At 43.4% G+C, this 21,871-nt stretch overlaps 1 protein-coding gene across 1 annotated transcript in view; it reads right to left on the bottom strand.

The window, feature by feature from the left end:
• Nucleotides 1-1,331: 1,331 nt before the first annotated feature.
• LOC127680324 (cAMP-specific 3',5'-cyclic phosphodiesterase 4B-like) overlaps nucleotides 1,332-21,871 on the bottom strand; it is a 368,713-nt gene continuing 348,173 nt past the window's right edge. The window contains exons 3-6 of the mRNA XM_052175815.1: nucleotides 18,686-18,880; nucleotides 9,771-9,807; nucleotides 9,603-9,673; nucleotides 1,332-1,443 (exon numbers count right to left, since the gene is read on the bottom strand). Of these exons, the coding sequence (XP_052031775.1) occupies nucleotides 1,332-1,443; nucleotides 9,603-9,673; nucleotides 9,771-9,807; nucleotides 18,686-18,880 (415 nt within the window). The remainder of the gene's footprint in view (nucleotides 1,444-9,602; nucleotides 9,674-9,770; nucleotides 9,808-18,685; nucleotides 18,881-21,871) is intronic.

The raw sequence follows: 21,871 nt of genomic DNA, 5'->3' as shown, positions 1-21,871 counted from the left end.
CTCCAGGTGCCAAGCTGGGGTCAACGTGCCAATAGTCATAAAACATCTTTGAAACAGTGTTTTTGCTCATGAGTTAATTTATAGAACCCTAAGTGCCACACACCCTCCTGGTATATGTCCATATTTATTACAAGAAACAGGAAATGTATTCTAAATAGTCAAGTTTGTATCAGAAACATGTTGGTAGAATTGGCAAACAAAGGCCCCTCATGGGCAGGCCAATAAGATGAAACGAGAGGTGGTTCAAAACAGCTCCTTTGATCTCCTCAGCATCTCGCACAGCTACACACTAAGGCGCTACTCGGTTTCTTTTTATACCTAAGGGAAGTGGCCCATCAGCAGGCCGAGGTTTTGAAGTCTGTGGGCAGAACACTGTTTCCTTCTTTCTAGCTCACATCACAGGGCTCTGGTGTTCAGTCACCTTGCTTCATGTCTTTTTTTTTTTTCAGTGTTTTGTGTCTACATCTTTTTCCTTCTAAAAGTTTTAAAAGCATATTCCCTAAGTGCCTCAGAAGCCAACGTGCAAATGGAATGCACTGCCTTTGTTCCCTTCGTTCAGAAGTTAGTAATTTATGACACTTCTGAGATACTTCTGGCCGGCACACTCACAGAACACAGCATCCGAGGAGGAAGTATCCAAGTATGAGGAGGGGACTAGCACTGTTAGATATCATGGGACCACGCTGAGTGAGTGCATCTTCATTTCTAGTGGTGGTGTTGCTGAGCTCTCTGCTATAAGAATGGGACAGGTTCAAGGGAGTGGAATTCACGGGCTTCAACAAAGTCACCTAAGTGGTTGCATGTGACAAATACACATTGGACATATCTCTCTGGTGTTCCTCAGAGGAGGCCCTTCTTCTCAGTGGACTTCGGCACACAGAAAGAGCAGATGCTTGCGATTGAAAGATGAGAGGAACAAAGCTGGATGACCTCCAAAAGAAATGCTTTGTGACCTAGAAAGAACCTTTGGTTTCACACCTGGCTAGCGTGCAGAGCAACTTGTAGCTATGGCTGATGCTAAGAGGAAACCCTTTAATGTGCCTTGGGGACCTTGGGCTAATGTGGGCACCCTATTGGGGAATGTTTGAGGTTAGCGCTCCTGGAGTTCACTGGGGTCAGCAAGCCAAGGTCAAGTTTTATGCCTAACACACCGCTGCCTCCTCTTCCGGAAGCGGTAGGACCACACATTTAATTGTGAATCCCTAGGTGCACAGTGGGCACTTTGATTCCAAGTATTTTTAGCTGGGCTCCACTTGGGGTGAAGGTAATGAAAAAAGGTCATCAAGTGATGTGCTTCGGAGGGTTACAGTGTGCATATAAAGGCTGTTATTCTAATAGCAGTCTCGTAATAATTGCTTTGGAATGCAGAGATGGATCTCCGGAGGAGGCTTACCTTGCAGGCTGACTCTGGAGACAGGAGCCTGAGTAGCCGCTGGCGACCTCCTGTGGAGAAGCAGAAAAAGGCTGAGTATGCATTGACAAGCCCCCCCACCCCCACCCTTCCATCATCCCTGATGCCCCAGGAGATTTGCAGGGCTTAATGAGCTATCCAGTGACATAAGGAAGGCTATCACCGGAAGGCAGGCTCCTGGAACTTGGGTAGATGACTGCAATTCTCCCACATCCAGATGGCCTGGAATTTCCCTCTGCACAGCATCAGGATGAACGCAACAACTAACTCCCCAGGAAGGAAGTTGTTTACCTCAGGTCCCTTGCCAGCCTCCCCATTCCAGGTTTTCTGGAAGAGCCTTTCAGAAAAATACAGTTGCTTAGGTCTCAGTCCAGAAGTCAGCATGGATCCCAGTTCATTGAGGACAGAAAGTCACAGCCAGAGGGACACTTAGAGACGTGTCAGTTCGGGACCTACATCATTTGCCCCTCAGGAAACTGTGACATTTGAAAGGACAAATAATTTGTCAAATGCCACACAGTGATTCCAGTTTCTTAACTAGAGGCACTGGCTTTTCTTGGAGAAATGAGGGTGTTATTTTTTCATATCCTTACACCAAGAGGCAAATGAAACAAACCAACGATCCCGTGTTCCACTAAGTATCCTTGGTCTTATTTGTGTGCGTTTGTGGTATATTTTGTGTATACATGTGCTTGTCCATGTAGGTATGGGTGGAGGCAGAGTCTCTCACGGCCACTGGAACTTGTCTTTCTGGCTAGTCCAGCAAGTCTCTGGAATCTGTCTCTGGCCCTCAGAGGGAGAATCAGGAGAATATGCTATCTCATAGGCTTTCTGTACTAGCTTTTCTTTTTTGTTTCCTGTCACCCACCCCCACCCCCAGCCCTTTGTTGGTGTCATCTTCCATTTGGTGTTTGGCAGAATGTCTCCATCAGACTCTCCCAGATTTCCAGTCCATTACTGGTGGCCCTCCCTGTGCAAGTATACAACAGTGACCTATAACTTCAGAGAACATCAGAGTAATCTACCAGACATATTAGAATATTTTGCTCCTGCCTGCCTCTGGTCTTCTGATTTAGTAGACCAGAAGCAGCCCTGTCTCTGGGGTTTCAAAGCCGTGACCTGCAATCAGCATTGCGTCTGGGGTCCCATGCAGTGGCCCACAGTGGAGAGATAGAACTGTATTTCTAGCAAGCTCTCAGATGCTACCAACACTGATGGCCTCAGATGTCGATGATCAAGAACAAGATGCAGGCTGGTAGTTCTGAGTGTAAGTGTCCTGATGTTAGTGATGATATCCTGAAGACAGACACTTGTGCCCCTCCCTTTGACTATTAGACTACTGGGACAACAGACCCCAAGAAATTAGGATTTTCCCCAGAGAAAGAAGAGATCCACACAGTGCTGAGAACTTGTCGGACCTAGTGGTGACTGAGGTGAATGGATCAGCCGTAGGCAGGACCACAGATTGAGCAATGCTTTAGTTATGGGCCACTCTCACCTTCTATAGATTGTCTCTTTAATTGCTGTGTTATGAATGTATTGCATGCTACTCAGCCAGGGCCCAGGCTTTGATTCTAACGAGCTCTGTAACATAAGCAAACCTCAGACTCATTCGGGGAAGTATTGCATAAATACCTTTCCCACCTCTGAAGAGTCAATTTTCATACGTCTGGTGCAGTGCCTAGGGAATCTGTATTTTAAAGTCCTCTTTGGATCCCCGTGCACAAGGAGGTCTGAGGGAAAGGCCAAATTCTAAATGATGGAGAAAAGCCTGCAAGGCCATTGCTGTGGAAGCCTCTGCTTGCTGGGCGGCCTCAGGTGTGACTTTTCGCCAGATATCTCGGTTCCCTGTGGATCCGAGAACCTCTCCTTAGTGCTTTTTATATAGCTGCAAGTCCATGGACAGGGTCCCTAGCTACCACCAAGGGCCCTGCGGGGTCATGCTGAACAATATCGTAGTTGGTATCTGATTTTCATGTGTGATAGGGTAGGGGCCTCCCCATGCCAAGATTTCTGTTCTCTGTTGGATACCATCCTTGACACTTCTTAGATTCCTTCACGGAGACTGTTATATCGTTTAACTTCCGGGATCAGGAGACTGGAGAAACACGCTACAGCACACTTGGTGGTTTCCAACTGGCAGGCAAATATTCAAAGCCAAGTCTTACTGAACTCAAAGCGCCAGGTCCTTCACTTTCATTATACCATTCACTGAACACACCTGTGCTAATCGTGAGAGCTAGGGTTTTGTTTGTTTGTTTTGGTTGTTGTTGTTGTTGCTGCTGTTGTTGCTGCTGCTGCTCTTGTTGTTTCCGGGAAATTGAAGGCTTCCATTCCAAACCTGGCATACAAAACCTATTAGGCTTTCTGTCCTCTCCATACACCTCTAGTTTATCACTAGATTTCCTCTGTGCCTGACAGTTCCTCTCAGACCAGAGACTGGCTGTGTGCTCTCGTGTGTTTCATATGTCTCCCTTGCTGAACTCCAAAATTGTAATTAAAATATGAACGGTTTAATTAGGGTTCGATACATAACTCCCTAGATTAAAGATAAACTTTATGTAGGCAAGGGAAGACTTGCTCCCTACTGGGTCCTAGGATGTTAGCCGAGAAAGCCTTTAGATGCCAGGTACCCAGTAACACTCACAGAGAGGCATGCTCAATCAACAGATGCAGGAGAATTTGACGTACGCCTTGCTCAGGCCCAGGTGGGTCTCTTCTTTTGTTCGGAACTCAGTCTGCTCGTTTCTTCTGATGCTCAGGCCGTCATTTTGCTGGGGAAACTCTCCCCACACTAAACATCATGAGACTCTAAAGATTACAAATCTTTTTCAAAAGGACACCATATTCCTAATTGAAAATTGTCCGTCCATTCTCAAGGCACATGGTGCCTTGGTGCTATCTTGGTTCATAGGCTGTCTGCTGTGCATGCTCTCTCCTATTTCTGTGACTTTGCGGATGTCTGTCTTGGAGGCTGACTCTTTTGTATAACTGGGACTGTATTGAGACGGCCCTGCATTTGTGCTGGAATGAGTGGCCCTCACCTGTGCTATGCAGTTCCCTACACTTACTCTGTAAGTGTAGTGTACGTCAACTCCCATCTTCCTGTTCCCCTGGCACAGTTGTACGGAATGTAAGGGAAGACCGAGTCTTATCCCTAGTTGCACTCCTGCAGTCTGGCATGACATCAGAGTGATGTCATGTACATCTCACGCCGTATCCAATGGGTTCACAGCACCTTTGAACTTTTGCCCTACAGAGCTTCCTGAGTTCCCTAGGAGGCTTTTGTGAAAGAAGATCTCAAACTAGGACCTCTTAAATGTTAGAAATACCTACGTTCTCAGTAGCTACTCATATCACAGAATTCTTTCCACAATTTCTTGTAAGTTCTTTTGTCTTGGAAGTTGTTTTGTGAAAGCATAGCTTTTACTTAAAATTGTTCACTCAGATAAGTATTCCTGTATGGGAAAAAAGGACAGGGTCATCCTTATTTAGTCTATCACTTCTTCCTGATAAGTGGTCCAGAAAGGAGACTCAGTACACTTTAATGAATAGATGACTTCCAGAAACTACACTATAGTCGGTAAGACATGGGACTGCCAGCCAGAAAACTCATGGCTGAAGGGAAACGAAACAGTATCTGCTACCTGGTTTCCAGCAGTCTCAAACTTATAAAAGAATGGTTGGAAGTTCTTCACTTGGTTGCTGAAGATGTTGATAGGAACATGGAAGGTTTGTGGCCATAGTAGTTAATGCCTTCGGCCTGAATTGTGTAGTGGAAAGGGAACTGGACTACAACAGAAGCCAAGAATCTTAACCCCAATCCAGACTCTGGCACCTTCCAGGTATGTAGCCCCGGGTAGCTCACCAAACCTCAGTTTCTTTCCCACTTGGGGCAAGCAGGCAGTAACTACTATTTCCTGATGATTTACAGTGTGTGAGGTCCTGTGTGAGGGGCTCACATATCCTCACTTTCTCTGAGGGAATTTGGCTAGGCATGTTCCATATCTGAGTGTTCAAGATTTTATGATTCTCAGCTAATTTAAATCCCATGCCAAAGTATACAAATCTCTGAAAGACATTACAGGTATACACTAAAGAAGATGACTATTAATTTTCAAAGAATATGTTCATTCTAATCAAATTATACCTTTGAAGAATTATGAATGCAAAGATGATGTGATTCCCTTGTATGACACTGATATGTCACACATATCAGTTATTGGTGCTGGATGATGGAAGAGGTGCTAGGTGGTGAGCTGGTGAGCCCTCACAACAGTACCATCAGTCTTTTGGAATTCATCAAGTACTTCAAGGAAATGTCTCTGATTAACAACCCTAAATGAAAGCTACAGTTTTCAAAATTAACTCCTGGGACAACGGAAGTGTAGGTTTTTATTTGCAGCCAAGAAATACAGGCCTGGTCCCTCATTTCATTAAGGTGAAAGGAAACCTCCTCAGCAGAAATTTTAAGATTTTTACCCTTTGGGTGGCAAAGCTCGGGCAGACAATGGGCGGCTTTATACAGAGCAAAGAGCCAAAAGATAAAAGAAACCGTAAGTTAGGAGAAGTATAGCTCTGTGTGGGAGTTCCTTTTCACATAATAAACCACACTAGCCAGATGTCTCATGGAAACCACTCCAAGGACATAATTACTGCTTAAATGCTACATTCAAGACAGGGAGTGGTGCCCTGGAACCCACGTTAAATATCCCAGAAAGCAACTTCTAAATTCCATGGATTTTACAGCTCCAATTGTTAACATAAGTTAATGCATGTGGGTGGGTGGGAGGGGGAATGCTCTCTATACGCTGTGTGCACCCCTGGCAGACAATCTTATCTTCACTTTTTCTTTTCTTATTTTTGGTGGGCACTGACTACCTAGATGTAAAGTGGACTGTATCTGTGGACCCTCAAATCTCAACCTACCCCTACCATACTGGTCCATTTGTGGCTTAAACCCACTACACAGGTCTTAGCCAGAACCTCACAGAAGTACTCTCAGCCCCTATTGGAAAAGCTCTAGAGGATCTGCCTTTCCTGAAGTTTTTGTCCTTTGATGCTGATTATAGAGATACTTGATATCAAGCTGGAGATAGTAGCTCATACCTGTATTCCCGGCATTTCAGAAGCTGAGAAAGGAAGATTCCTTGAGGTCAAGGCCAGTCTGAGCCATACAGTGAGTTAGTGAGTTCCAAGTCATTGGGGGCTATAGGAAACCCTATCTCAAAATAAGATAATCAAAAACTCTAAAAATAAATGGCAAGACTAACTCTGTTAAACACAGATATGGATTTGCAGAAGATCAGTAGATGGAGGGGAGGGGGGTGAGGTTTGCTAACTGCTGGAGACATACTCTCTTTTCTGTGACCCAAGTGGTTGTGGTTTGAGAGATGGTTCTCAGACTTATAGTGATAATGCCTCCAGGTCCACTCTATGTATGTATGATATTTGTTTAGGGTCTTAAGGTACTTATCCCCAGAGCTTTGTGTAATCCAGAACACACAGCTATCTGAAGATTCAGTTCTTCAGACAGCACCTTCATCGTATCAGGGTTAGGCTGTCTCTAATCCTACTGATAGAGGAGGAACACACACACCCATGCTAACAAATAGCACTGAAAATATCATGTGTACCCAATGTCTGCTTGGATCTGTGTTACATATCAGTTTGGTCTCAAGTGTGGTTATACTAAAAAAGCTTCTGAAATTTACTCATCACTTCTTTGTCCCACCTGTAACATTCTGACCTGGGATTTCATTTCTAAAGAGACTGGCTTAGTTAATGTTTGCTTTTAGATTCTCTGATTGTCCTGTTTCATACACTGCATCTACATAAACTTTTAAGTCATCCAAGGGCTTTTTCTATAACCAGAAGGAATCAACAAGTGTTGATTAATAAGAGGAACACAGCATTGGAGTCGGAATGCTGTGCTCAAGTAGAACAGCTGCTCACTAGAAGCTGCGTGGTTGATTATAGTCAGGTCATTTAATCTCAGCCTTGACTCCTTATCTGTAAAGTGGAAGTAATAGTATCTGTCGTAACTATTGTTTGTGGAGATCATTGCTGAGATAATCGATATGAAAACCCTTCTAGGTTCAGTAAGATGAATTATGAGTTATAATAGCTCACAGTTACTATGCTATATGCCAGTTGAGTACTTTCTGAATATTAGTTCACTAAATCTCCATACAACCTTGTCTTATGGTTTAGGAAACCAAGACCAAGAAAAGATGATTAACTTGCCCATGTATATGAATTCCAAGTAGATTCCAGAACTGAATGTTGTGGCCAATATGAATAGTCCCAGAAACCCAATTACATGGAGAACAACATGCAAGGGTAATTTCCAAGAAATGTTCTAAATAATTAGTGATCTATTTTTCTTATTTGTTTGTTTGTTTGTTTGTTTATTATTTTGAGACAGGGTTTCTCTGTATAGCCCTGGCTGTCCTGGACCTCACTCTGTAGACCAGGCTGGCCTTGAACTCAAGAAATGCACCTGCTTTTGCTTCCCAAGTGCTGGGATTAAAGGTGTGCACCACCACTGCCCAGTGTGATCTTTCAATAGTTCTTCATTCATTAACACACACACACATACACACACACACAAGATTTGGGCAAAGACCCATAAAGACAGTGTGCTAGGTCATTAGCATACTTTTGGGCCAAATTGAGACCACTCAGGTAGGCTTAGCATATTGAGAAACATGACACTCAACCTAAAAGATGTCAGAATATGGCTAATCTGACACTGACAGGGTTAAAGAGACAGTCTAGGCAGAGAGAGTCCGCAATCAGTGTAGAGAGAGGAATAGACAGAAAACTCCTGGGTCCCAGTTGCTCCAGCCCTTGTGGCCAGAGACATGATCTGACTGCTCACTGATTAATCACCAGCACTTCCTGTTAGCACATAAACCTCAAAGGGGCAGAGACCTTGTCTGTGTGGACCGCTATGAGATCATCAGTGCTTGAGATAGAGTGAATGGTCAGTAAGTATTTGTGCAGTTAGGTACCTCAGGCATGGACGGATAGTATGTACAAAATAAATATTCAAAGGATGGATTAATAAGTGAATAAAGAGGAAGCAAAGCTCGAAACCCACGTTCCTAGGTTCCATGAATTGGCTCGGTGTCCCGAGTGTTGAAGCTTTCAGATTTGCTTTTTTGTTTATGTTTCAGATTCTGGAATATCTTAATATGCACGGTGAGAAGTCTTGGGGAAGGAAATCAAGACTGCATAGAAAATTCATTTGTTTCACATGCATGTTCCACAAATAACCCAATGGTGATCTTATAATGCAACTATGTGTGAGCTATCACTCAAGGCCAGATGTGGATCTCTGCGTTATTGGCATCATATCAGAGTTCAAAAGAGTCTGAATGTTGGATTTTTCGATAGATAGAAATGCTCAACTATTACTTTTTTCTAAATATGCCTCAACCAATGTTCCATCATGTTAACTTAATCTGGGCGGTATCTTAGACACAATGTATAAATACATACTCTTCATCCCTAAGAGTAGTCCACTGCAATGCCCCAGCCAGAGATGGGCATGATCACACAAATAGTGTGTAAGACAATGCTCTCTGGTGGGAGCCTGCAGAACAGTGGAGAGACTAGGATAGGAGTATGCAACTTGCTCTTCCAAGGAGACTTACTGAAGCGCAAAGCACAGGACAGCGAGAGGAGAGCAGTTGTTGAATTAGGTTCTATCTGCGCTTCATATCACTTGCTTCATCAGAATCTGGATTAAGTCAAACAAATGATGGATGGACCACTTCACAAAGACTGAATATAGATAATGCTGTCATAACTACTGACTGAAAAGCAAGAGACCCAAGGCACACATCCAATGTTTCTCTAACATGGTGTACACTTACAAGCTAGTTGCCAGATTCCTGAGCACTCAAGATTTCCTTCTCTAAAACAGAGGTTGAATGCATAGATTTGCAGCCCTTGCCAAGATCACGGATTCTATGACCCTCTGAGGCGATGATAATTTTTGAAACACAAGTGAACTTCTTGGCCTTTAGAGTCTATATTTCCAGATGGGTTATGTGTCGACTTAGCTTATAGGGCTGGTTTCTAGGTAGTGTGTGTGTCCAGTGTCCTTCAGTGTCCAGTGTCCTTCAGTGTTTTGTGCTTTTGTGGGAGGGAACTGAAATTCTGCAAAGACAATGAGCCTTACTTGTTTGGTGCTCCATGAAGGTTTGTCAGCAGGGTGAAGTTGTTTCTTACACTTCGCAAGCTGGCAAGAACCTGCAAGGAGAATGTTTCAAAATTGGTTAGGGTCAAAGGACTGTATTTAAAAACCACATCAACGATTGAAGTTCAAGTGAGCATGATACCTACGTACCTGGGCAAAGGGAGTGACGATCAGGTCATCGCCGTGTCTGGTGAAGAGAGAGAAAGAAGCAGAACAGATGAGTGAGTGTCAACTGCGACATACATGTTACACTAAGTCTATCAGTGTTCGTGACCTACTTGTTCTGGGAGGAAGGCAGGGGCCCATGAACCTGAGGGAGAAAAACAGCACCCACCTTGTGACTCCCAGCCTTACTGTGCAATTCTGTCTAAAAGCTTTGGCAAGTAAGCCTGTGTCCTCAGGGCATATGGCTCCACTAAATGGCAAGCCCAGATTCCTATAATTCATACTGACTTGTGGATTTGACTTGCCTGAGCCAGGAAACTCAAAGGGAGGGCTGCCCATAGGCACACTGCGCATTGGAAAAAATGGTATAACAGTCTGGATAAAGGGTAACATTGGATTTCCTGGCTTTTGTTGATTTGAACCACAGCTTCAATACCATTTAAACACAGATTTCTGTCTGGGAATTCCATTATTTTTTGTTTTTAATATACTCTTTCTTTTTTTTTTTAAGTACCCAAGGAAAAAATTTTAATGGGAATGTGCAGACTGAGCCTCCTAAGCTGTAACAGTTGACACTCATCTGGTCCCAAAGACCTAATTATGCTCTGCCTCCTGTTTCATAGGTCTGCGCTCCGGACCAGTGAAAACTGTGTTTGCAGCAAGGCACTTTCCGTGCCCTGGCATCTGCTCCCTTAATCTGCTAAAGACTGCCTTCAGCAAGCTCTCAGCTGAAGGTTTGGGAAACCGCATTGGCCACCATCACCAAATTAGGTTAATTTGCTGGCACCCTGCGAATCGGCAACATGGAGGCTGATGGCAGCCAGCTCCCCTCCCTGTCTGGCCTACCTCCTCTGCCCTCTATCATCATGCCAAAGGTGGCGCTTCGTTCCTGGTCATGCGAGGGTACCCTGCAATAATGAAGCACCTGCCGGGTACCAGGCACCATGTCAAAGTGGGGTTCAGAGCTGCAGAGCACGTGTGCCCCTGTCTACCCTTCCCTGATGTGGGCTTTAGCAAGGTGCCTCGTTAATGCGGCAGCTTCCACCCTTTAGTCTGGCATTCTCTGAGCTTCTTCCCAGGCCGGGTTTGAGCAGTGATAAGAACAAGAGAGGGAACTGGCAAGCAATAAGCGTTCTTCCTGTGATTGGCCTTTGCGTTCACTGGCTCATTCACTATTGGCTGTGCAGCTGCGAGCCACGTGCCACGCGCCACGTGCCACGCACATCGCAGGTGCTACCCAGCCAGTAGATGCTCTCCAGCAGGTAGCTGGTAAGTGGAAGACCTGGGCCTCTTTGCTCCCCCAGATCTGTGCTTTAGACATGATACTTGTGATCTTATGATAGCATGTGAGGACACAGTTGACAAATCAAATTATGCAGAAGCCACGATCTCCCAAATGAAAATGTAATAAAGGAGATTAAAATTTAAAAAAAAATACAAACACAGAAAGAAACACACACAGTGGGTATTGAATGGGAGTATGAATGGGATACTGAATACCAAAAAGAGAGATTAACTCTGGGTTAGTGGAAGTAAGAAGGGCTTGGCTGAGTCCCTACTGTCTGAGATGGGCTTTTAGGGACAGGGACATATTCCGGAGGAAGGCAGAGATTATAGATGATACTAATGAGAGAAATGGTAATGGCAGAGGATTTCACATGGAAAAACAGTGAATAAAATCATTAGTGGCTATTAGAAAACATTTACTATAGGCATGTGTAGAGAATAAGGTTAAAATGTCTCCCTACCTGAGATATGAGGGACAAAGCCTGTGATGTGATTAACTTCACAGGACCAGGTAAGCTAGGGAGGGGTTTCAGTGAAGTGTGTGTGTGTGTGTGTGGGGGGGGGGTGAGATAGACAAGCCAGAAAAAAAATTTTTGAAAGCAAAATGCTGTGGATCCTGAGGGGAAGGAGGACTCCAGGGAGAGCCCTGGGAGGGACGGTGAGAGGGTTACTGGCAATGAGAAAGAGTAGATGCGGCCAAGAAGGGAACAGGAAATGATGCATTGAAGAGACGCCAGGGATCTTGTTAGGATTTAGCATTTGCTTGCATAAGGAAATAGTATTTTCATTTTTTTTTTTAAAAAAACGAGCATCTGAGAAAACAGTCATGAGTAGAAACAAAACAAGTGCAGAGGACGTAGGACTGTTCACGGGACCCATGGAGCTTTCGGGTCCACGTTGGGTTTAAGGTGATCAGGAACACCCAGGTGGCACTGTGGACCAGGATGGAGGTATAACAAGGGATGGATTCAACAGGTTTAGGCTTCACCAAGGCCGCAGGGAGAGCTACGATAGTGTTTGGGGTGGCCTCATTCATGGCAGTATCTGTAATTAAGGAGGCCAGAGGAGAGGCTTGGGGGTTTCAGAAAGGGACTATAAGGAGAGAGACTAAAAATGAAGTCAGAAATGACTGCTAGAAATGGCATGAGGTAATTTGCACCCCCAACTGCCTGCATTTCCATATGGCAAAAGCCCAGATGGGTGAAAGATCTTCCTGTCCAGATTTTTGAGATAAAACTGACATAGTTCATGACGTGCAAGGGTGAGTTGGCGCACAGGGAAAATGATTTGGAGTTAAGCAGATCTTCAGTGGCTTCTGGATTTCTGGTGTTTAAATATCAAATGGAAGTCAAGTCATTTAGGGAAACAAGAGAACCCACCATACACGGAGCTGGCTGTCAGATCATCCAGGAAGATCCAGACACATCAACTCACATAGAGCTGATGTGGGGCAAGCAAGACTATAGAAAGTAACAATTAAAGAGGGGGTGCACCACAGCACAGTGTCAGCAAAGCTTTCCCAGGGGACTTACTTTTGGAGCTGGGATAGCAGGATATTCAGAAACTTTGGGGAGTGGGGCTGGGAGGAGGTGGATTGGCATCTCGCCTGCACTGGCTGTGTAGGATCGTTTGAGTGACTAACTTGACATTGTAGGTCAAATAACAGCCAATAGGAATATGAGCAGATTTAGAACAAGTATCAAGGAAGAAGCTGAATAAAATGAAAAAAAAAAGTCTAGATTAAAGAACTATTTTGAAATCATAATATGCTATTTTATAAGTTAAGAGTAGACTTCCATTGCAATAGAAAAATATTTGACTACAGAAACTGATTTATTTATTTCCCAGATCATTAGAGAAAGCAGTTTAAGCTTCTCAACAACAAAGTGGAATATTCAGAACTGTTACACAAGCACCCTCTAGTGACAGAATTGGAGCATTACACTCTTACAAATTAACTTGAGGACTCCAAGTATGGCGCATCTTGATATTGGATCTTGGAATTGAATGTGTCAGTCATATCTTGACCATGAAATGGCTTTTTAAAATGCAATAAAAATGCTGATTCTTACCACTAGACTCCGAGTTTTATTAACTTAACTCCACATTTCTCTGTTTCTTTACTATATGTGGAATTGTCTTGCACTAATACTTGCCTTCAGCCTCACTTCTACAAATTAGAACTGTGGTCTTTCATTGGAAGCACACATCCTGCCTCTGGCCAGTGTTGTCTTGTTTCTAAGATATTATTATTACCCTTGAGAATTAAGCAAGCTGTGTCTTAACTTCATCTGCAAATGAAGCTTCTGTGAAAAATGAGGTAGTCCTCAGTAGCGGGTCTTTATTATGGTAATTAGGCAGTTGCCTGTCTGCCTGGTAATAGCCTCTTTAAGATAGGTGTGACTGGCCCTGCTGCAGTCTATAGAACTTCCGTTTCTATTGTATAGTACAGTTACAAAATGCTTTCAGGGACACTGCTGTGTGTGACAGAAGGAAGAGGCTAACTGTTATGGAACGATGCAGTTATCTAGCACATTGGCCAGGTGGGAAGTTTTCCTCCGTCTCATCCCACAAACATCCACTCAGCCCTGTCAGGCAATTTGCAAATATTTATTAATTAATTGCCCATCAGCCTTCAGCGCTGCCAGTCCTCCTCCTTGAGAGTCCGCGCCAGGAGGCCACGATTGCCCCTAGCGGATTATTTAGTTATGGTCACTCTCCAGCTCCTGAGCTGGTTTTCAAACAGACAACTCTTGACGGTCTCCCTAGAGGACTTTATGGAGCACAGCTTGCCTGCAGCTAGCAAAACAACTCCTAGGCCTTTCACCACAAGGGGGCTTTGCCTGGCCAGTCACAGCCCTCCCTCCACAGTCCTTCCTCTAGCTAGAAGGCTGATCAGGAGCAGCCTTCTCCCGTGCACACCCTCCAGCCTTCCTATCCATTTTACCTCAGCTGGACCTCCTCCAATAGGCCATTCACTAAGCACAGTCAGGCTTTCCAAAGTGTCGGACAAGTCTCTCTAGTGTTGCCTTTATTTCTGAAGGTGTTAAAGCTACTAGCTGACTTCTATATCCTTTAGGTTTCTGAAGGCACAGAAAGTGTCTTATTTATTCGCAAAATGCTTACATTTAAGTAAATATCCACTAAAAGAAAGATTGAACGTGATTCATATTAATAGCTGGAAAGGTAGGCATAGTGTTGATTAATACGCTTATCCAGGGCCTTGTTTCATTTAAATCCTGGGTCTTTGGATTGTATTGCCATCTGAACTTCTGGGATTCACGCCTGGCATCTTATTCCGTGTCCTGTGCTTTCATCTTTAACTACATAAACAACACAAAACAAAACTGTGTTCCTACCACACGGAGGCTGTGGAGACTCAGTGAATGGACGGACTTACATAAAGTACTTCAGTACGTGGCATACGGTCAGGGCTTGATCAATGTATGGTTTTACTTAGAGATAATTTAGACCAGAAGGGAGATCCCATGTCTTAACAGTCATGGCCACCAACTGAAACAGCTGCAGCTCTAGCTTGAGTCTTTGATACCCCATTGTACATTTGGGTTCCCCATCATTAAACAGGTCTTAAATTTAAGTGACCTACTATTTTTACTTTTTTTGTCCCGGATTTTAGGTCTATTTCCCCCTAGAACACACACAGGCCTGTGTATGTTTTTGTATGTGACTTTTGAAAGATCCCTGTCTGAGCCTTTGCACATGGGATGATCAGATGAGAAAAATCTGGCGCCTCCTCCCCCGTGGCTTTGCAGGTGGACTGTTGAAATTCATCGTGTAGAGAAAATTTCTGCCACAGTTTTCTGGAAGAAAAAAACGCCCCTGCTAATTTCTAGTAATGTGTGTTTCCACTGAGAAGCCTGTACCAAAATATGCGAAGGCATTTGTTCAGAAATGATTCCAGTCCAGGAATGGAGGAAAGCCCAACAGTTCGCCACATTCAGGAAGACAGCTGCACTGGCCTTTGGGGATTCAAGAAAACTTAGTTCTCCCTTACTGGAAAGCCTCACCGCAGTCTAGTCTTTGTTTCTAAAAGTTGAAGCCATTTAACATCCCCATTTATATTTTATTTTTACTCATTCACCTACTCTCACCTAACCTTCAAGTAATTTCCATTTATTCTACTGAGATACTCCATGTAAGAAACATTTCAGAGCCAACATTTCCCTAGTGCTAGGATTTAATGCGGCAGAATTATGCAAAGTTTTCCACTATTTTATGAGATTGTATTTGTAACTCCTCTGTGCTAGATTGGAAGGGCTCCTGAGGAAAACCCATCCTGTAGACATCCCAGCAGCCTTTGCATCAGGCTTTGTACCTGAGTTGCCATAACTCCTCTTCTTGGATCTATTGGCAGAGGCAGGAACATTGGGAAAAGGAGGGGCTACTGTTCCTGTATTGATTTTAATTCTTCCTGTACAGGGATAATTAGGAGAAATGGAGTTAAAGAGTCTCACATCACTGGGCTGGAGAGATTGCTTAGTGGTTAAGAGCACTGGTTGCTTTTCCAGAGGACCTTGGTTTGATTCCCAACACCTACAGGAGGCCTTGTTCCAGGGATCCTATGCCATCTTCTGGCCTCTGCAGACACTGAACATGTGTGGTGCATAGCCATGCACTCAGGCAAATACCCATGCATATAAAACAAAAATAAAAACAATAGTTGAAATACTCTAAAAAAATAAAATAATTTATTTTAAGAATAAAGCAAACAATGGAAATAGATAAAGGAAAATGTATATTCCTAAAATGAGTTTTTTTTAAAAGAAAATTTAAAGAAACTTTAGTTTAGATGCAGTCATCAGTTTGAAACTGAATTTTCCAATGTGTCTCTGAGAAAGTAAACCACCAGAAGAAACTGAATGTTCTTTAAACTCTACAGCTTCTCATATGGAGAAACTTAACTGGCAAATATAAACATTTTTGCAGTTTGTTGAAATATTTTCAAAACAAAACTTTTGGTCCTCATTCTTCAGGAAGATTTTAATGTACCTTGATATCAATATTCTGAATAAGGACAGGACACTGGTGCTATGGTAGCACTTGCACTTTCCTGGGAAGGGTTTATCTTTGTTATGCAAACATACTCTTCCTATTTTTAATAATCTTATCTTTAAGTAGAGGATTTGCTTTCTCTGCAAATGAAGAAGTAGGTTTTAATCCCGGGCATCAACATAAAAAGCTAGGCACGATTGAGCATGTTTATAACCCAAGCATTGATGGATAGACACAGGCAGATCCCCAAAGCTTGCTGACCAGCAAAGCTAACTCAAACTGTCACTGTACTGAGGCAAAATGACAGAGAAGAGTGAAGGAAGACTCCTGCTCTGGCCTCCACATAGTCACCTGGCTACTCATGTGCATCACACAGACACACACACACACACACACACACACACAGAGTCACCCATATACCCATGTGCATGACACACATATTCACACAGTCACCCACATACCCACGTGCATGACACACACACTCACACAGTCACCCACATACCCACGTGCATCACACACACACACACACACACACACACACACACACTGTAAGGGATTAGTAGAAATAAAAAAAAGTTTTAAAAAACGATGCTGGATAATTTTCACACACAATTCTTGCTTGTCCAGAACTGAAGTTTGTGATATTGTATAGGTGCTAAAGGTGAGGGAATGTTTAAGTGGTCCGTGAAATTATAAAGAGATAAAGCAAGTGGGAGAGATGCAGAGCTATTCACAACTGTAGTTTCATAAGCCTGAGATAGAGCTGGCTTGTAAGTTTTCAATTATCAAGTTTATACTCTCCATATCATTTTTATTCCACAAAAGGAAATGGGAAAATGGAACTTAGGGTTTAACTACCTCTTCTATAAAGGCTACATGAGCTGGAGATTCCTTGTGGAGTTTCGAATGAGCTTGGGAACTAGTAGAGTCAAAATTAATCCAAGAAATATATATATTCCAAAGCCAGCCTGTTGTTTGTAAAATGGCCTGAGAATGCATTCCTGCTTACTTTGAGTTCACGGCATTTCTCCTACTCTCCCATGATGAAATCCAGACTATGTGGGCTTGGCAGTGTCTATGGTTTGGATGTTAGGCTAACAGATAGCACGTGTAAAGGAACCTGGTCTTCAGCACATGCTCATTCAATGTGAGTTGCCTCCTGTGCTGCGGAGTTTAGTGTGTGTGTGTGTGTGTGTGTGTGTGTGTATGTGTGTGTGTGTGTCCCTTTTATCATTGCCAATTAGTACAGTCTCCTTGAGAGCATGCAGACTTTTGAGGAATGACATCTGGCTGTAACCCATCTGTGATTTTTTTTTCATATTGTTTTTGCTCATTATTTTAAAACCCCTGCAGCCTAGCATCCTGAATATACTATACTGCATATACTATACTGCACAATATACTGCATATTTATAGGAGAGTCAATAGTCAATAGATATTTTACAAGTAAGTGAAAATGTGGATTTTGGCCCACTCATGATTGGAATGTTTTATAACTATATACTACCTTAAAAAACAGATTTGTTTGTTTTCCTTTTTCTTACATACATATAAGTATTTGCCTGCTTGTATATATGTATACCATACATGTGTTTGGTACCCACAGAGGCCAGGAGAGGGTGTTAAATCTCCTAGAACCAGAGTATCAGATAATTGTGAGCAACGATGGGGTACTGGCAACTTAACCCAGGTCTTCTGCAAGGGCAGCCAGTGCTGTTAAGAGCTGAGCCAGTTCTCCAGTCCCTAGGCTGGAGTACATCCAGTGAACGTGGCCAGCAGAGGAACTCTGCAAAATGTTTTCCTAAGGCCAACTCTAAAGCATTTCTTACCCCTTTGACAAGAAGGTGAATTTTTCGGGACTTCTTTTTAACAGAGGACAAGACCCTAGTGGACTATTCCAGACTGGAGATTTTAGGGAGTTACTGATACGTTCATTACATACAGTGTTAAAAATGATTGAGTGTATGCCCAGAAACCTTTTAAGTCATAGCTTTCAGCAACCAATTTTATTTGGGTTCAGAAACTTAAACAAAAAGGCAACACAAACCCTTTGTCATTCCTTAAATAAAAACCCAGTTATCTGCAAATAATATGAGCCAATCCAGAATAGTGTCTGTGCTTTGGCTGTTCTGTGTCTCTCCAAGGAAGCCAGGCAGAGGGTAAGTGTGATGGAGAAGATTCACAGAAGGGACACAGGCATGTGGCTGGGGGATCTCTTACCTAATGTCACAGAGCAAAGGCCCTGTGTGAGGTTAATAGGCAAGCACTGTTTTTGTTCCAGCCCAAGGCCTCATGCATCCATATATTCAAGTATGCAAAAGGTGTTAAGGTTTCCATTCCATAAACAATTTAACAGTCCAGGAAGTAAACCCAGTGAAAGTTTTCAGATAACAGACACGGGCTGAACACTGTGCTTGAGATTTTCTTTTCACACCATGGGAACCCTAGGCAATATTCTGCAAGTCCTTAAGATGGGTGTCTTTGTCACTTGTTCAGTTTCTCTCCTGCTTCCATTGGGATGACAACAGTTGCTGCTGCTGCTTCAGTAGGGTCAAGGGTGAGGCTGAAACCCGGTGAGGAACCGGAAGAGTTTTACTTACTGTTCGCTGGGAAGGGATGAGTTCCTTGACATAGCTTTTGGTGACAAGTCATAGTCGCTGTCGGATCTGTAGAGGAAAGACTCCCTGCGTTGGCTGTGCCCGGGAAAGGCAGCATGAAGTACCAGTCCTGAAGAAGAGCTGGTTTGAGGGTCCAGTGGGCTCCGACCTGGAGAAGGGCCATTTTCCACATCAAAGCTTAAAAGGAAAGCAGGAAAGTCTGGTCAGTTGCAGAGGACAGTTCACATATATGGAGAACTTACAGGTGGCAGGCCTGTGTTTTCAGGCTCACCCTACAAAGCTTTGCAGAGAGTTTTAGTCGGTAGCACAGGTCTTGGTTGCAGTCCTTCCTGTTTTGTCCACAGAAAGCCAAGTTCTAGAAACTCCACACATTACCCAGGTTTACTATTAATAAACAGTAACCCAGCATTTGGACCCAAGGGCAAAGCTTATGACCTCTCCACAGCCTGACCAACTGTCACAGATTCAGAATGAAAAGCAGAAAATAAATAAATAAAGTTGTTGATAATGAGCAACTCCAGAGGGAGGCATCTAGCACAGCTCTAGGTGTCAGACAAAAATATCATGGGGAAGCTTCTTCCTAGCTGGAAGTCTTCTTCCCTACATAAATATCAGCCTCATTAAAGAATCCAATTTGCATATTTCTGAATGTTTTGGGAACAAAGTGTTACCCTGAAAACACTGGCTGTCTGATTAGAGAGGCCCAGCCTGATATTTAATATTCATATGTAAATTTAGCCACATAAATGACTTAATTAATTTGATAACACCAAATTACTGTCCCAGGCTGCTGAGCTGGGGCTCTGGAGAAGAATACCATCATAGGCTGTCACAGCAGAGGGCCAGGGAGTGATCAGTGCCCTTTGCCGAGGAAAGGTGCCCTCAAGCCCAGTGCTATTTTAGAAGCTTGGTGTCTTGAACATAAACAAGAGCTGTGTGGTTTCTGTGTCCTGTTGCTGCCCCAGCCTGCTCTCAGCGTACGGCAGCATGTCCTTCCCACGTTGGCTTTGACCATCCCAGATGGTTTTCTTTCTGGATGCACAGATCTGCTTAGCTTCAAGTGGACAGAGACCACCTTCCCCAGTTTCTCACAAACACTCACTGCCCCCTGCTGTCTCTCGCTGCCAAGAGACTGCAGAAGAGGTGTGGGGAGTGGGGATGGTATTTTATCTAGTTCAGCTTCCTATATGTTTATTTAGCTGCCACAATGCTCTCAGACATCCTAATCTGCTCTGTGTGTGTGTGTGTGTGTGTGTGTGTTTTGCTTTTGCTTATATTTCTTAAATTTACAAGGTGCTTTCTTGTATATAGCTTCATTAAGCCACACATACTCTGCAAGCTATATAATATGATTCCATTACGTTGGAAGTAAATAAGACATAGAAAACCAAACATCAATATCTTATTAAGGAAACATGCTTGATTACTGGTTTCCATGTACTCATTGAGATGGAGGGGACACATCCTGAGACCCTCAGCAGATGTCTGACAAAACAGATGCCAGCAGCTCCATGCATACTGCATTTTCCTATATAGACACACTGGTGATAAAGTTAGCAAATCAGCCATAGCAAGAGATTCACATCACCTATGACCAAGACAATTCCTAACTATACTGTAGAAATGGAGACATAGCCCTGTGCGTGTAAATTCTTCATGTGAAAACACAGAGATCAGACTCTGGACCCGAAGCACCTCTGTGAAAAAGTAGGTCCAAGGTCACAGCTGTAATCCCAGCACCGGAGGTACAGACGCAAATCCCGAAAGCTCACTGGTCAGCTCATCTATGCACATCAGGTTTGCTGACGGATCCAGTGCCAAGAAATAAAGCAGAGAGTTCTTAAGGAACCCCATTTGATGTGGGCCTCTATCTGTCACAAGCATGTGTACACAGGTGTTTACTTGAATACACACATACACACAGACACACACAAATTTATTGAGATGAGAAATACTGTGATAAACGCTATTTAAAACTCATGAACGCTTTATTTCTAGACGTTTCCATTTCGTAGTTTGGAGCCATCTTTGATGATGGGCAGCTGAAAGCATACAAAGACCACGGATGAGGGAGAGCCAATCTAGTTGCCAGACAGAACACTGGAAGGCCAACTTTCCCACACCATGTTTTTACAGCTGTTCTTACCCTCAGACCCTTAATGGCATGCTGGGTAATGAAATGCCATTCCTTTTCTAACAAAAGTTGTAGTTGGTATGTAAGAGTTAGTCTATGGCTACTCTTGAATGGTTTTCCAGGGACACACAGGGCCATCTTGAATAAGCCAGAAGGAGGCAGCAGACTGCCTTGAGCCCTGGCTTCCCTTGGACCCTGATGAGGGAGTATGGTGCCACCCTAGAGACTGTTGATCAAAGCTGCTTTCAGACTCCATACAGAGTCTGATAGGAAGCAGCACATGAAGATTCCTGGGCAAAGGCCATGAAAGGCCACGTCAGAGCTGCAGCCATCTACTATGTACCAGGACTTACAGGACTCTGCAGATGGACCTTCTCAGAAGCCCAGTGGTCTGGGACGGGCACCTTCCCAGTGCTGCAGGCAGGTACGTCATCCTTTGAACTCTGCCTGGCTTGTACTTCATAACAAGTGGAAGTATAATGAAACACATTGCAAACTTGCCTTGAGTGAGACCTCTACGAGCTGTTGAGAAACTAAACAGTTACTTTGTAAAGAAGGGTTCTTTGTGATATGCAAATCTTGCATGTCCTGATTCTTTCTGTGAACTCTTCATATATATATGTATATATATATACACACATATATGTATATATTATGCATATACATATAATATTTATTTGTATGTGTATGGGTATTTGCCTGTTCATATGTCTTACATTACAAGTGTGGTCCTTTCCCTGGAGGCCAGAAGAGTTACAGATAGTTGAAAGCTACTATGTGGGTGCCGGGAATTAAACCTGGAACCCCTGAAAGGGTCACTGGCACTCTTAAGCACTGAGCCATCTCTCCAATCTTATGAACATTTGTTAATGTCAAAGAGGGCAAGTTCGTAAAAGGTGAAAATGGGATCAGCCAAAAGCCTACGAGTGGAGTGAACTTCTAAATTTCATGTATAATTGTATTATTATTATTATTATTATTAATTTTGATGTACATCTTCATAGCCTGTTGATAGTAAATGAGCACAATACTTT

Source organism: Apodemus sylvaticus, chromosome 3 (genome assembly GCF_947179515.1).
Source record: "Apodemus sylvaticus chromosome 3, mApoSyl1.1, whole genome shotgun sequence".
NCBI lineage: Eukaryota > Metazoa > Chordata > Mammalia > Rodentia > Muridae > Apodemus > Apodemus sylvaticus.
Note: the sequence above shows the minus strand (reverse complement) of the source record. Positions and strands in the feature narration are given on the sequence as shown.